Below are 15,448 nucleotides of genomic sequence, written 5' to 3'. Positions count from 1 at the left end.
CAACTGACACAAAGGTTTAAGGCAGGCAGGAAGGGTACGTCTGAGAAACAGCAAGAAAGCAAGCATGGCTGGCAGGAAGTAAGTGACGTGCAAGTTGAGGTCAGAGAAGCAGGCAGAGTCCAGATCATGCCGGGTCTCCTGAAGCAGAGCATGGGTTTTCAATGTAAGGCTTTAGCAGGAAAGTGACACGATCTGATTCACATTTAAGTGATCTCTTTGGCTGGTGCATGAGAATGGGCTGTAGGGGTGATCACAGGAGTAAGGGGGACAGTCAGGCTGTTGCAGTAGCCCAAGCAGAAGATGGAAGTAACCTGGACGACAGAGCAAGGGAGAAGAAATACACAGCATATTCTTAGATCATGTGTCAACAAGATGTGAAAAAGCACTAAATATGAGGGTAAAGAAAGGAATCAAAGATAAGCTCCAAATTTTCATTTTTGAGCAACTGGGTGGATACAGAAACCATTTAATGAGATGGAGATGATTATGGAGAAGCAGCTAAGGGAGGGTGAGGGAAGAGAAGGGGAAGAGATGGAGAGAAATGGTTCATTTTGACATGTCGGCTTTGAGATGCCTATTTGACTTCCACGTAGAAATATCAACTAGGGAGCTGAAAATAAGAGTCTGAAGTGGAAAGAAGAGGTCAGAGGTAGAGAACAAACCTGAGAGCTGTCACATGTAGATGGCATTTAAAGCCATGAAATCACATGAGCGTCCCTAGGAGTGAACGGAGAAACAGAGAAGGGGTCCTAGAATTCATCCCTGAGACACTCCACCATCCGAAGGCTGAGCAGACGCTGAAGGACCAGTCAGTGACACAGGAGGAAAATGAGAATGGGAATGAGGAGGAGGAGGCGGAGGAGGAGGGAGCACCCATCCAACAGCACCAAACGCTGCACAAGTAGTTCCACAGGGGCAAATATACATAAAATTCATCACATTCTACACATAGGGTTTGTGTGCTGCAGTGAATGTGAGTTACACATTGAAAAAAGAAAAAAAATCAAACAGACAAGGGGGAAATACTTGTGAGAGACTGAAATGAGGACTGAACACAAGCAATGCTGGATTAGGATATACAGAAATTATTTGATGGCTGTGGCCAAACCAAGTTCAGAAACTGGTAAGGGCAGAGGCTCAACTAGAATGGGCTAAGAGAGCATGGGGTGAGAAGGCAAAGACAACAGCAAAAGTCCCGTTTTTAAAGAAGGCTTGTTGTGAAGGAACAGAAAAACAGAGCACTAGAAGGGAGGGTGGATTAAAGTGGGGATTGTGTCTTGTACATACTGTGCGCTGGTGGGACACACCCTGCAGAGACAGAGATTCTGTGGGCGAGAGAGGAGAAGACGGCAGGAACAGAGACAAAGCCAGAGGGAGGGCACCCATGACCCAGGGCCAGCTTCAGCAGCAGCTCACTAAAAGCATGGCATGGGCCTAACAGAATTAATTGTAGAGGTAACACTGGCTCATGAGCAAATGGTGAACAAGCCAGAAGAGCGTACATGGAAAGCAAGCAGGGCCCTGAGGTTATTTTACACTTTCCTTTCATTCTATGACGACTACATTTAAACTACCACAGGGACAAAAGTCATCTCATTTACTTGAGAAGGAGAAATAGACATTTACTGTGTGCTAGGAACTGTGCTAGATTTTTACATGTTTTATCTCACTGAATCTTCCCAGAAACATACAAGTGAGTCTTATTACCCCTATTTGAGCAAAACCTGAAGATGTCTTAGAAAGGCACAAAATTGAACATACATGCCCACTTATTAAAATGTTGCTACGTGCAAATATATAAAACTTAGTAACTACCATATGCAGGTAGGTATGTTAAATATTTGCACCAATATTTTCCTTTGTAAAAACTGTTCAGGAACAGTCTCTGTGCTATGAGGATTCAAGGCTAGTCTGGCTACTTCCCAGGATTATGTGAGATGCTTAGTATGGCACCTGTACACAGTAAGTGCCCAGTGAATGCTGGTGATTTTTATTATCTCTTAATTGACATTTTCATATTGATTGGCCTCTTGTGTACCAGACACCAGAGTAGCCTGGGGTTACAAACAGGACACAGTACAGCCTTCCTCTCAGGAGGTTTATAGCCTCATAACTAAAAGCAGACACACAGATGGACAATTAAGACACACACAGTAAGTTCAATCATGGCAATCAAAATAAATGGAGCACTGAAAAGGAGACTTTCAAAGACTGAAGTCTTTAGTGCTGGGAGTATACCTGTGTTAATCTGTTTGGTGGCTGAGTGAGCCAGGAGAAGGGAAGGATCTCGACAACCCAAGAATATTCTATGCTTATTTTTAAAGTCCTCCAGGGATGGAGAAGTCCAGGCTCAACAATGCCCTTGAGGCCTCCTCTGTACAAACTGGAGGATTTATCATCCCACAGAGGTCTCCACATGGCCTGAGAAGCCCAAGTCAGGAGGAGGAGCTTTCTGCATTCAATTCAGAAATGAAAGACCCTAAGAACTAAAGGTCAGACCCTCCTCCAGCAGAACCTAATCACTAAGTTTTAAAATGTCCACTTCTGTAAGGAGACTTAAAAGTGGCACAAATGTACAATTGGGTGTCTAAGAAATCTTTAGTAATGCTAATCTCTTAAATCTAACTTTGAATTTCTCCTTTGATCTAAATTAACCACATATTTCTAACTTAAGCAGCTTAAGAAGAATAGTCCTTTATGGGAGTTAATGTGGCTCCTTCTGGTGAATCTCAATAGCATTTATTCTTCAGAATCTACTATTCCTCTCCAAGTACTGAGGGATAGGAGCCCTCTTAATTAAAAGACAGTGGTTTGTTTCACAGCACTTCTTCATCTTTAAGAGTTTCTGACAGCAATCTGTTTACTTCACTTGTCTCCTCTCTTCTACTCCCCTTCCTCATTAAACACAAGTTAAGAAAACAAAGAAAAAACTTACAGCATTATGGTCACTGGTCTACATATGATATGTAATTTGTTTCCCCATCAATTATTAAAAACAAAAAACAAAAAACACAATTTCAACGTGGGAGATTGGGGATGGGGATGTGCAAGCCTTTTAATATCAAGCACACCCATGTGTGCAATGTTTCTTTAACATCTGACAGCAGTTACATTCCACTAGTGAGTATCTCAGCACCTGCCGTGTTTACATCCCAGGGCGGCTGAGGCACAGAGTGCTCTGAGAGCACTGAGGAGCCACAGCTGAGTCAGGCCTGGGGAATCAGGAAAGGCTTCTGGAGGATGCAACTTCCATGCTGAGCCCTGAAGGCAAGGAGCCAGGCAAAGGATGAGGAAGAAGGGAGTTCAAGGGGAAGGAAGAATGTGTGCAGAGGTCTGCAGAGAGAGGCAGCCCCTTCCTGGGACCTGCCAGTGGTGCAGGGCAGCTGGAGCACAAGGCAGGGGATGGCAAGACAGGCTTGGCTCAATAGGCATGCAGGCAGACGCCGGGCCTCACTGCCACGTTAGGAAGGTGGTGTTGATCCTAAGGACAGCAGGCAGCCGTTGAAGGATTTTCCAATACAGAGTCATACGATCAATTTGTGCTTTCAGAAAGATCACTGGTTTGAATGTGGAAAAATACTGGATGGATACCTGACTGCAAGCAGTATAAGGAGACAGCTGCGGTGCTTTAAGGGCAAGGCCACGGTGGCCTGGACCAGCATGATGCCAGTAGATGATGCCCCTAGAGACGGAGGTGCTAGAACCATGAGAATGGAGTGCAGATGTGTGAATGAGGGCAGGGAGGCATTGTAGAGGACACACTGGGAGCTGGCATGAGGGTGCCTTTCCCTGAGACAGACAGGCACCAAGGAAGGGGACTATTTTTGGGGAAAAAGTGGGGGAAGGTGAAGAAAAATACAGACAGGCCGAGTCTGAGACTTTACCAGCCACCCAAGAAAAATGTTCCCACTGGCAGGTTGTCTCTGGGATCTAGATGTAGGTTTAAGAATGAGCTTTCTACAGCTGTTAACCAAAGACATGGGAGAGTCAGACGTCCCAGTGACGGTGTGTAACACACAAAGACAGAGGCATCACCACCGGAACCGCAAGGACCATTCACAAGGGATAAGGAGAGTTGAAAGCCCATGGAGACTAAGCAACAGCAGCAGCAAGGAAAGAAACTACAGTGTGCCAGATGGATAGCACCTGGAAACGCTGCCAGCACCCAAGACTTGGAGTAAAGAGAAAGCACAAGTGTCCCCAGCAAAGGGATAGTCAGAGGAAGAGGCCCAAGCCTCAATGAAAGAAGGCAGTTATGCGAGAAACTCTGGGGGCCTTCAGATGGTGCCATGAACCAAAAGCACAGGCAGAGGCCCAGATGCGGGAGGGCCCTGTGGGAGGCAGAGTCACTGGGAGACCAGTGCCCAGTGCATCTCGAAGCACAGAATGGTTGAACTCAGGAAAGGCCTAGACTGTGGCAATCCAGGCAGCAGTGGGTGCAGCCTTGGCCTGGGACAGAGGGGTGGGCCCGGGTTGTGCTGTCAGGAGGCAAGTAGGAATGACCACACCCAAACTGTGAGCCAAAGGCAGACTGAACTCTGGTCTTCTGGCCCCAGCTTAATAATGTCCTATCATGTTGCATGGTAGTAGTCACGCCATGTGTCCACAGCCAAAAACATGAATCGGCATTCTTGGAAAAGAACTGAGTTATGACAGGTGCTGCACGCACTCTGTGGGCACTTCGGCCGGCAGATGCCTTCTCCTCCTGTTCAGATCCCTGGAATAGTTCCAAGCAACTGCAGTCAGTGCCATCAGAGGCACCTCAAACTGTACTGAAGACCCTAGCAAGGCGAGTCACAGGAAACGTGAGTCAAAACCAACACAGCTGCCAGCGGCCTGGCTCCCCATCTAAATGTTTTCACTTCTCAGAAACTTCCATGCAATTAATTTATAAGAGAGAAAAAAAGCAGCCCAGGCATGTGACTGCTGCAGACCCATGGCACACCAGAGCCCAGCATGCCAGGTGTTGTCACACAGGGTCCTGTATGGGGGCAGCACAGCAGAGTGGCTGAGGGGGCTCGGTGCCTCCAGGGGACCAATCCCAGCTCTGTTGCCTGCCTGCCATGGACTCTGGGGATATTACTCCACCTCACTGCACTTGGCTCTTCCTGAGGAAAGCTGCAATGATGACAGTGCTGCCTCATGGAACAGCTATAGAGTGGAACTAGACGATCTGTGGCAAGTGCTGGGGAGTGAGCCTGGAACACCAGAAGGACTCAAATCTCAGTTGCCATTCCTACAACTGCAATGATCATTTAAAAGCCAGCATCCAGAACAAAACCAGTGCCACCGCGCGGCAGCCAGCCTGTGCCTCATGAACACTCATGCATCTGTGTGGCCCCAGTCAGTTCCTCTACTCACCTAGGGCGCGCCCAGGGCCAGGTGCACCAGCCCTGCAGACCCCATGGGGAAGCAAGGGGTCTGTCTCAGCCTTCACACCCAGGGCTCCAGGACACAGCTAGGGCAGGCGGGCTCCAGCAACAGTGTGATACATGGACAAGGGCATGCAGGGGAGGGGCAAGGCACCATGCCTCTGACAATGGGAGTGGTTAGAGTCTGCATGACGTCGGAGGATAAGAATCAGAGACACCAAAAACCACTGAGAAAACCAACAGAGACAGATTCCCTGGTAGAGGCATAGGAGGAGACACCTCTCCCACCAACGGGGCAGGAGTGGGAGGTGCCACGGAGGACGCTAGCTGTGTAGGCTGAGGGACAGGGAACTGGAGGGTTTCCATCTGAACGCTTCTCCTTCCAGCAGTCCGAAGCGAGACCACAGGCTAACAGAAAATGTGGTGGGACCAGGGAGAGATTTTAGGAATATGAAGGAGGGCTGAAATAACCATCGCCTAGAATATAAAAAAGAAGCTAATCCCAAGAAGCCTTAATTAGCAAAAATTTCCATATTATTAAATATGCATTAAGAGTTAGTGTGTATAAAGGTTAAGAAAATGGACTCTGGATCCACCAGCCTGGGTTACATCTCAATTCCATTAATGAATACCTGTGCGACCTTGGGCCAGTTGCTTAGCCTCTCTGAACCTCAGTTTCCTCATCTGTAAATTAAGAGTATTAATAGTACCTTCCTCAGAAAGTTTCCATCTTTGGTTAGATTAAATACAAACAGATTAGAATAGAGTCTAGCAAATAATAAATGCAACAAGAGTTTCCAGGAATAATAATAATTATTATTTTTAATATCAGGCAACCTTATGAGGACGATAAATTTCTCCTTCAATTTTTATTCTTTAGCAAGTTGAAGTCCTTATCCCTCCGCCTGTCTGAATCTGTATCTTACTAGGAAGGCCTAGTTCATACTCTATGTTCTCTGTGAAGTTTCCCTTGACCACCACTAGCCTTCCTCTTCTTAATTCCTGGAATACTAATCATCTACACCTCCCATGTGCCATTTGACACACACACACCGCCTACAAATCTTGTTTTATAGTTCAATGCCTTGCTTTTGTAACTGGATTGAGAGGGGGGATCTTACTGTGTCTCTGCCCACACTGACAAGGTCTACTGCAATGTCAATACAACATGGGCATCTGACGCAGCTCATACAGGTTGATAGATACCAACCCCAAAGACGTTTGATAACATAACCCACCTGATGATTAAATTGTCCTCACCAAGGGTCACAACGGTGGCTTCTGTGGCTTGGAGAGACATGAGTTTGGCCAGGGCTTCTGAGGTTTTGCTCTAGGAAATAACCAGAATGTGAAATGAGAGCTATTGAAAGCAGACCTGTCCAAACCCAGCCTGAGAGTCACAAGCGTGGTGTTAGAGACAGCTGGTGTGAGAGAAACAGTCGTACAGCACGATAAAAGATTCTGCAGGTGGTCATTACTTGCCATCCACCACCCATGGCCACGCGTGTCACTTCCACACTGATGTACACTGCCCGTGCCACCAAGGTCTGGGAATTACATTTCAGCCTGGAAACAGTCTTCCCACTGACCATTTTTTTTGCGGTTCAATCTAATTTCTTTTAGGGCCTGAGTTCCATTCTCTTATAAGATACGTTTCAGTGTTGGGGACAATGGAGGGTGTTAAAAATGGCATGACCTTGAGGAGGATGTAGGGATTTCTAGACCAACTATATACTCAGTTGTGCACTAAGAGACAATGTAGGCTCTGACCTGAAGGTCAGGGTTCTTTAGTTTACACAATACACCTGAACGATGGTTTTAATAATTAACCAGATTAGCTGGGATTTCAGAAGTAGTAACCAATTTGGAGATTAGTGACTAGAGCACCTTAATTATATGGAGGTTTCTTATTTCTTTAAGTATGTCTCTATACTGTGTATAATTAGTAATTCTAAACATGGTGTTCAGAAGAAGTGAGATTTGTTTACTGAAGTGGCAGCTCTTTTCTGAACCCGAAGCTGCTGTTACCTTTGCCAAGTGTTCCAGCCACCGCCCCAGGGCAATGAACACGAAGAGCATGGGGGGCGTGTCGAAGAATGTCACAGGGCTCCTCTCCGCCTTCTCAGCCACAGCAACCACCAGGATGACCAGAGAATAGACGTAAGCAATGCTCGTGGCCAGGACGATAAGCACGTCCATGTTGGCTGACCTGTGTCTCAGAGATTTGTAGGCCTGAACGTAGAAGTACCACCCGCCGAGGACCTGAAAGACAAGGACAGTGAAGGCTGCCAGCACGTAGGGAGGAGAGTTCAAGGAGCGACACAGGGCCGAGTGCCCTTGGGATGGCAAAGCCTCTAGCTTTGTGCACAGTCTTGACATTACTTCTTCCTCTGTGATGTGCGTTTATGAAATATACTTTCCCATTCAGAGGACTACTGTCCACAGGAATGGATGACCAAGAGCATGTGAGACCCTGAAAGCCCAGTGCATACAACACAAATGTCTGCTAATAAGAGAATGGTGAAACATTGGGGGGAAAAAATCACGACTCATTTATAGTGTACACAGTACAAGGCATTCCACTCCCTAAAGAGAATGGGCTCTATCTATAAGCCACTGGCATAAAAGATGTCTAATACATGGTTAAGTGAAAAAGCCAGTTGCACATCAGTCTATCTCATATGATCCCATTTCAGTTAAAAAAGTCTGTATCTGTATTACATGAACATACACATACACACAAGTGTGCATTTTCTCAATATAAAGATTTGGAGAGATTCATGCCCAAATGCCCAACTATTAATATTACCATAGCAACACTGGGGAATGAGATTGGGCGGGAGGCAGAATGTGATTAGTGAAAGGGCATCTTCCCCTTTTCTTCTTATACTTCAGTATGGTTTGACTTGTTAATAATAGTGTACATTACACTTATAATCAAACAAAATATAGAAAACCACAAATTCAGGTGGGGGGCAGTGGCTCACACCCGTCATCTCAGTGCTTTGGGAGACTGAGGCTGGAGGACTGCTGGAGGCCAGGAGTTTGAGACCAACCTGGGCACATAGCAAGATCCTGTCTAGCCAGGCATGGTGGCAGGCGCCTGTGGTCCTAGCTACTCAGGAGGCTGAGGTGGGAGGATCGCTTGAGCCCAGAAGTTCAAGACTACAGTGAGCAATGATCATATCACTGAACTCCAGCCTGGGTGACAGGGTGAGATTCTCTTGAAAAAAAAAAAAATCCAGCCTACCAATGCTTGCCCCCAAATAGTCCCTGAACATTCCAATATTAGGACAGGGATTTAGTTTTATATTCCAAAATATATGCATAGAGGCACACTTCCCACCAGACACACAGCTAGTTCCTTAATATCACCACCAAAGCAGATGTTTCATGTCTTTCTCTTTAAATTATAACCTCCTCAAAGATTAAGGACCATATCTCCACCTTTTAAGATAGAACACTCAAGAGCAGCATAGGCTCAAAGGTGATCCAGTTGTTGCTTCCAACAACAAATGTAAATTAACCTAAACAATATGCAAATTGGAGACAGAGTTCACCACACCTTGCAGCAAGGAGGTTGCTATTCCAGGGACAGTTCTGATCACTTGAAATCAACTGAAATTGACAGTGAAACCAGGCCCTTAGTAGTCCCCCACATTGGAGGGTCCCCAAGCCCCACCTACTAGTCATAAGAGAGAAAAAAAGCAGCAACTGCCTGGGTGGGGCATGAAAGCTGCAATAAAGTGCCATTTAAACCAAGCTAAAGGGCTATGTTTGTGCTTAGCAGGCAGAACATCTGAGGGCCACACACAACATGGAGGGGAGAGGTCTGCCCACCTTTCTAATACATACCTGGACAAAGGTGCACAAGATAAAGAAGATGAGATTTAGAATGGACAGTCCTGGAATGATGTTGCGGTCCAGGACCATAGACTGGTGGGGCTGGTTGCTGGGTATCAGCATATAGATCATTAAAGCCATGACAGGGATGCCAAACACCAGGCTGCACAGGAAAGACTTCTTCCACCTGGAAAACAAATGCAGCAACACAGATATATCAGACACTGCTTGTCACCTGGGTTACAAGCCACTCCCCTCCTGAGGACTCAGTTTAAGACCTGCCTTTGTCACATGCCTGGAACAGACCAAGGGTTAAAATGAAAGTAAGACCCTCTCTTTCTGACACTGGCCATCTGAGGGAGCATCTAGAGGTCTAAACATCACTACAAGGAGGTTCCAGAGATGTTGAGGCCCAGCCCCTGCCTTCATACACCGTGGTTACCTTCAATTTATGGGTGAGGCAACTGAGGCCCCAAAGCTGAGAATCTAGCCCCAAAGAAGACTACCATCCTCGGCCTTTGGTTGCCTTAGCTCTCTTTTCAAAGTGCAATCTTATACAGACCCCCAAAGAAAAAACAGATAAAAGCAGTCTTTTATTGATATAAACTTATATATTCAATTTTTAAACAATTATTTAAAATAGAGTCCATGAGAACAGTGACCACTGGCTGTCTCAATGAACACCATAGTTTGGAATCGGGGGTCATGGCCAACAGCTGTGGTCTCATGTTAGCTGCAGCATCCATGAAATTCCAACTGAGTGGTTGTGGAACCTCAAATGCACCTAAAACATGACATGAAAACCACCGGCCTGTGAGGCTGAAGTCTTAGGCTGTTGGACTGCTACTCAAGAACCAGACCACCAACTGGCTGTCCAGATGCCTCTCCTGTCAGCTCCTCCTGTGCCCTGGGCATGCCTACTGAACCAAGCCACAGCAGTCCCCGAGGGTACCCCCGACCAATTCGTCCAGTCAAGCAAACTTCCACTCATTCTTTGAGGCTCAGATCTTATGTCCCCTGCTTGGAGTTTTCCTAGACCTTCCAGAATCTGCCAGCGCCACTGATTTCATTGCTCACTCACTCTTTCTCAGCCAGACTATGGGCCCCTCCAAGACAGGGAAGATATTTATCCCCGCACCTAGCACATTGCCCTGAACACAACAGCAGCCTTTATGGTGCTGAATGAGTAAGTGGCCATCTGAAACAATGAATGATCTCAGGTCTTCCGCTCCTGGGCCATTTTCTTTCCACTCAGCCATTATGCCTGTCCTCAAATTCTAGTTCTAGAACCCATGCAAATAAAGTCTGAAAACAATACCAAAGGAAAAAAATCTACACTCTCTCCCTCCCTCCCAACTTAAGTGCTGTCCAATCTGTTAGCCAAAGGTAGCTAAATTGAAATTCCTTAAAAATTAAAAATTAATTTCCACAGTCACACTAGCTGCATTTGAAGTGCTCATTAGCTCCATGTGACTAGCGGCTATCACACCGGGCAGTGCAGACACAGAACACTGCCATCATTCCAGAACTTCTTTCGGACAGCACTGTTTTAGAGGGTTCATATTACAAGGGTAAAGGCAGCTAATCCAGGAGGAAGGCACCATGGGAAGACAGGACCAGCAGGCAGAGTTGGGCCCAGGTAGAAGACGGCACTTAGATGAGAGCTAGAGTTTATATTTTGTGTTCTACCTACTGCTTTATTTCCATCTTGTGGTCCAAGTGATGAGCGTTGGGGATTCTCTGGGCCAGGGAAGCATGAAAGCCAATTTCCTTGTCATTAAAAAGAGAGGGGTGGGGGAAAAGGAGGAAGGTACTTGGTTAAAACATGCATTGGTAGAAAGCACTTTTCAGCTTTGGAAATTAGAAAGTTAATCTAAAAGTGCCTCAGAAGACTTTGGGCTTTCTGCTCACAACTTCTTTACCCAATAGCCCTACAAACCCTGTGCAGAAGTTTAGCACTTCTGGGAAGACAGCTTCCCCCAACCCCAAAGCTGAGCAGTGCTGACTTATAATTTATACTCAGCATTTCTGAGCGAAGGAATCCCAAATACCTAATGGCCAGAAACCTTCATTCCATGTGTGAGGAAACAGAAGGTTGGAGAGGATAAATACCTTGCCCAAAACCCCAGCCTTCTCAGAAGAGCTGGACCCAGAGCTCCAGCCTCCAGCTTCCAGCCCAGGCTTCTTGCCACTGTGGCAGAACTTGGCTTCTTCAGCAACTGGAAGCACAGCTTCCGCTGTGCCCCAACAGAGTCTACACTGCAATCTTGTGCTTTGCTCACAGTTTAACTCAAGCGCTTTGTTACCACGTTCATCTGACCACTATATCTCTGATACTCTTTATGAATAACACACAGGAAAAAGTGCCAGGAATGCTCTCGTCTGGCAGCACAATTAAGAGAAGGGCCCCAGAACTCTGGTGCTGCGACTTTTACACAAAAATTAAAAGTTGGGGTGGGGCTGGGCGCGGTGGCTCAAGCCTGTAATCCCAGCACTTTGGGAGGCCGAGACAGGCGGATCACAAGGTCAGGAGATCGAGACCATCCTGGCTAACACAGTGAAACCCCGTCTCTACTAAAAATACAAAAAAAAAACTTAGCCGGGCGCGGTGGCGGGCGCCTGTAGTCCCAGCTACTCGGGAGGCTGAGGCAGGAGAATGGCGTGAACCCGGGAGGCGGAGCTTGCAGTGAGCTGAGATCCGGCCACTACACTCCAGCCTGGGTGACAGAGAGAGACTCCGTCTCAAAAAAAAAAAAAAAAAAAAAGTTGGGGTGGGAGAAAGAGCAGCTGAGACTGTCTAAAGACAAATCCTTTTACAACTAATACCAGCCTAATCATATTAGGGAAAAAATGGCCCAGAGATGCAAGAATGGAGAACAGACATTAGCAATATTCCCCAAATAAGGTCAGCATGGATGCCGCACTACACTTACCAGGTTGGGTAGGGTAGAAGCAAGCGAGATATCAGAAATCAGAAAGGGTTGGCCAGGCGCGGTGGCTCATACCTGTAATCCCAGCATTTTGGGAGGCCAAAGCAGGTGGATCACCTGAGGTCAGGAGTTTGAGACCAGCCTGACAAACATGGCGAAACCCCGTCTCTACTAAAAATACAAAAATTAGCTGGGCGTGGTGGTGCATACCTGTAATCCCAGCTACTTGGGAGGCTGAGACAGGAGAATCACTTGAACCCGGGAGGCAGAGCTTGCAGTGAGCTGAGACCATGCCACTGCACTCCAGCCTGAGCAACAAGAGCAAAACTCTATCTCAAAAAAAAAAAAAAAAAAAAAAAAGAAAAGAAAAAAATCAGAAATGGTGACAAAGACATGTTCAAAGGCACCACGTTGGACTCTCCTTGCTGTTGACTGCATCAGTCTGATGTCTGAGCCTCATCGATGCCATATCACTACTGTTCTTTAAGATTTGTGGTGTATTAGACTCACAAAGGCCACTAAGCTCGAAAGCACAAGACCTGGGTTTGAGCACCAGTTCTGTTGTCCGTGAGCTGGATACTGTGAGTAAAGTTACTTAACCTCTCTGAGCATCTTTCCTCAGCTGATAAAAAAGCTGTGTTGTCTGCCTTCAAGAGTGGAGCCCTGGACCATCAGCAGCAGGATCATTTCCACGTCAAAAAGCACTCCCGGGGCTGGGCACAGTGGCTCACACCTGTAATCCCACCACTTTGGGAGGCCAAGGCTGGTGAATTACCTGACGTCAGGAGTTCTAGACCAGCCTGGAAAACATGGTGAAACCCCGTCTCTACTAAAAATACAAAAATTAGCCGGGCATGGTGGCAGGCACCTGTAATCCCAGCTACCTGGGGGACCGAGGCAGGAGAATCACTTGAACCCGGGAGGCGAAGGTTGCAGCGAGGCAAGATCGCGCCATCGCACTCCAGCCTGGGGGACAAGAGCAAGACTTTGTCTCAAAAAAAAAAAAAAAAAAACCAAAACAAAACAAAAACTCTCCCAGGCCGGGTGCAGTGGCTCACGCCTGTAATCCCAGAACTTTGGGAGACTAAGACAGGCAGATCACCTGAGGTCAGGAGTTTGAGACCAGCCTGGCCAACATGGTGAAACCCCATCTCTAGTAAAAATACAAAAATTAGCCAGGCATGACGACGGCACATGCCTGTAGTCCCAGCTACTTGGGAGGCTGAGGTAGGAGAATTGCTTGAACCTGGAAGGCAGAGGTTGCAGTGAGCTGAAATCATGCCACTGCACTCCAGCCTGGACAACAGAGGGAGACTGTCTCAAAAAAAAAAAAAAAAAACCTCTCCCAGGCCATATAACAGACAGCATCTCTCTGTAAACACACACACACACACACACACACACACACACACACAGAAGAGAAAATTCAGGATACTACATTAATCCTGCTATAATAGGTTTCATTTCATAGGCAATTTTATAACATGTAGTTCCCACTAAACTTAATTTATCCTTACTAGCTGTTACAATTTAGTCTTGTTCAGTTTTGACGGCCTTAACCCATTCAGATCACCACTGATGCTCATTCTCTTATAGTCTAGTATTGTATAAACTGTAAAAAGGAAATGGCATGTCTATGGACAAACTGGGAAGGGAGTAAGAGGCAGGGCATGCATGAAAATTCTCACTGATTTTCCAAAGCAGAAGCGGCCAAGCTCTCCACCACAAGACTGGCCGACTGGCCTGGCATAGTGGCAAAATGTGGTATCATTTTTCCCAAGGCCAACATTCCTTTGCTCTACAGATACTTGGTTTGGGCACAGATCACATTTAAAAATTACAATTAGGCACTTTAACCCTATGTACAGAGTATCTTGACAATATTGATGTTTCTTAGGGAATATTTAAAATTAAAACAATAATAATAATGTCTTTTCCTCATCTTTCTCTTACCCATTCACTGATACCCTCTCTCAGATTATTTACTATTTACTTACCTTCAGCTTATTTTAAAATGACTGAGCTTATTTCCATGGGAAAAGTCAAAGAATTTTAGGTTATTTTCATTTTTTCTCAGCTATATTTTCTCATTTCTCTTCACTGACTATATATTACTGTTTTTAAAAAGGTGAGTACAATTTTTTAATGAATGACTTACCTCAATAATTTTGATAATATCCCGTGGACCGATAATTTCCGGGTCAAACTTAACAAGGGCTTTGCTGGTGGCAAGGGCAACGGAGGCATAAGTGATGCCATTCGTCCTCGTGAGTTTGGACTCTATGTTGTGGACACAGGACGCGCAGGTCATCCCTGTGATCTGCAACAAAGGATGGCAAGAATCCCACAGACCCAGGATCAAGGTGGCCTGTGAAAGACAGTCTGGGGAGTCTGGGTAACAGGCAGCCATGAGCCTTTCCCTCCTCAGCACTGCTCTCGAGACCCTGGACTACACCTCCAAACCCCGCGTGTGAGATTCTCAACGTTCCTCCAGCGGCTTCAGGGACTAAACAGTAGCTCTTTCCCAAAACAGGTACAGAAGACAGCCAATCACGAAGCAGATGGCAACAGACCAAGGCTTGACTTCCGGCTCTGATACGGATGGGTTTTTATAAGCCCCTCTCCACTGTCTGTTACCTCACTGCAAAGCCGGGATACTAATGCCTGTATGGGGAAGTGAACTTCTGTGAAACTCGCTGCACTCCTGAAATACTCTCGGTAATCCCAAGTGTTGCTGGCATGCGGTCTGCAGCTGCTGCTAGCATCCTCCCTATTTTAGAGCTCTGCTGGCTCCAAGGGTGATGATGTTAATACCTCTTATTAATAGGAGAAAAGTGGCTGATGCAGGAGATGTAATCAAAGGTGGTCCCAAGGTACAAACAGGGTGTTGACAGGTGAAGGGAAGGATGCTACCAGAAGGAGAAGCTCGAAAAAGACAAAAGGCAGGATAGCATGAGGTGTTCAGGCAAACATCAAAAGCCAGGCTTATCTGGGCACAGGATGCGCAAGGGAGAGGAAGGAAGGCTGCAGGGCTGGCTGGGTCCACAGCCTGAAGGCTTTTGAGCAGCCAGCTGAAGTGCTGCTAAGCTAGCACTTGATGTGAAGTCACTGAGGGGTAATGAGCAATGGAATGACGTGATTGGAGCTGCATGCTGAAATTCCCATCGGTGATCCCAGAATAAAGAGCCAAGGGTCCCATCTGGAATTAGGGAGGAGGAAGAGGGGAGCTCATCTGTAATCAGAATGCATTCAACTTGGCCCAAGACCCAAGGTAAAAATGGGAATGCAAGGACCACCAGGCAA

At 46.5% G+C, this 15,448-nt stretch overlaps 1 protein-coding gene across 11 annotated transcripts in view; it reads right to left on the bottom strand.

The window, feature by feature from the left end:
- Nucleotides 1-15,448, bottom strand: part of LOC105490756 (ATPase copper transporting beta) — a 147,638-nt gene that overhangs the window by 86,457 nt on the left and 45,733 nt on the right. For all 11 annotated transcript variants that reach the window (XR_011614769.1, XR_011614770.1, XR_011614771.1 and 8 more), the window contains 5 exons: nucleotides 14,304-14,465; nucleotides 10,909-10,985; nucleotides 9,228-9,402; nucleotides 7,401-7,634; nucleotides 6,611-6,702 (listed from right to left, as the gene is read on the bottom strand). Coding sequence is in view for 8 of the 11 variants with exons in the window: in XM_011756656.3 (XP_011754958.2) it covers nucleotides 6,611-6,702; nucleotides 7,401-7,634; nucleotides 9,228-9,402; nucleotides 10,909-10,985; nucleotides 14,304-14,465 (740 nt within the window). In the remaining 3 variants the exon portion in view is untranslated. The remainder of the gene's footprint in view (nucleotides 1-6,610; nucleotides 6,703-7,400; nucleotides 7,635-9,227; nucleotides 9,403-10,908; nucleotides 10,986-14,303; nucleotides 14,466-15,448) is intronic.

Source organism: Macaca nemestrina, chromosome 16, assembly GCF_043159975.1.
Source record: "Macaca nemestrina isolate mMacNem1 chromosome 16, mMacNem.hap1, whole genome shotgun sequence".
NCBI lineage: Eukaryota > Metazoa > Chordata > Mammalia > Primates > Cercopithecidae > Macaca > Macaca nemestrina.
The sequence above is the reverse complement of the archived record's forward strand: the minus strand, read 5'-3'. Positions and strand labels throughout refer to the sequence as shown.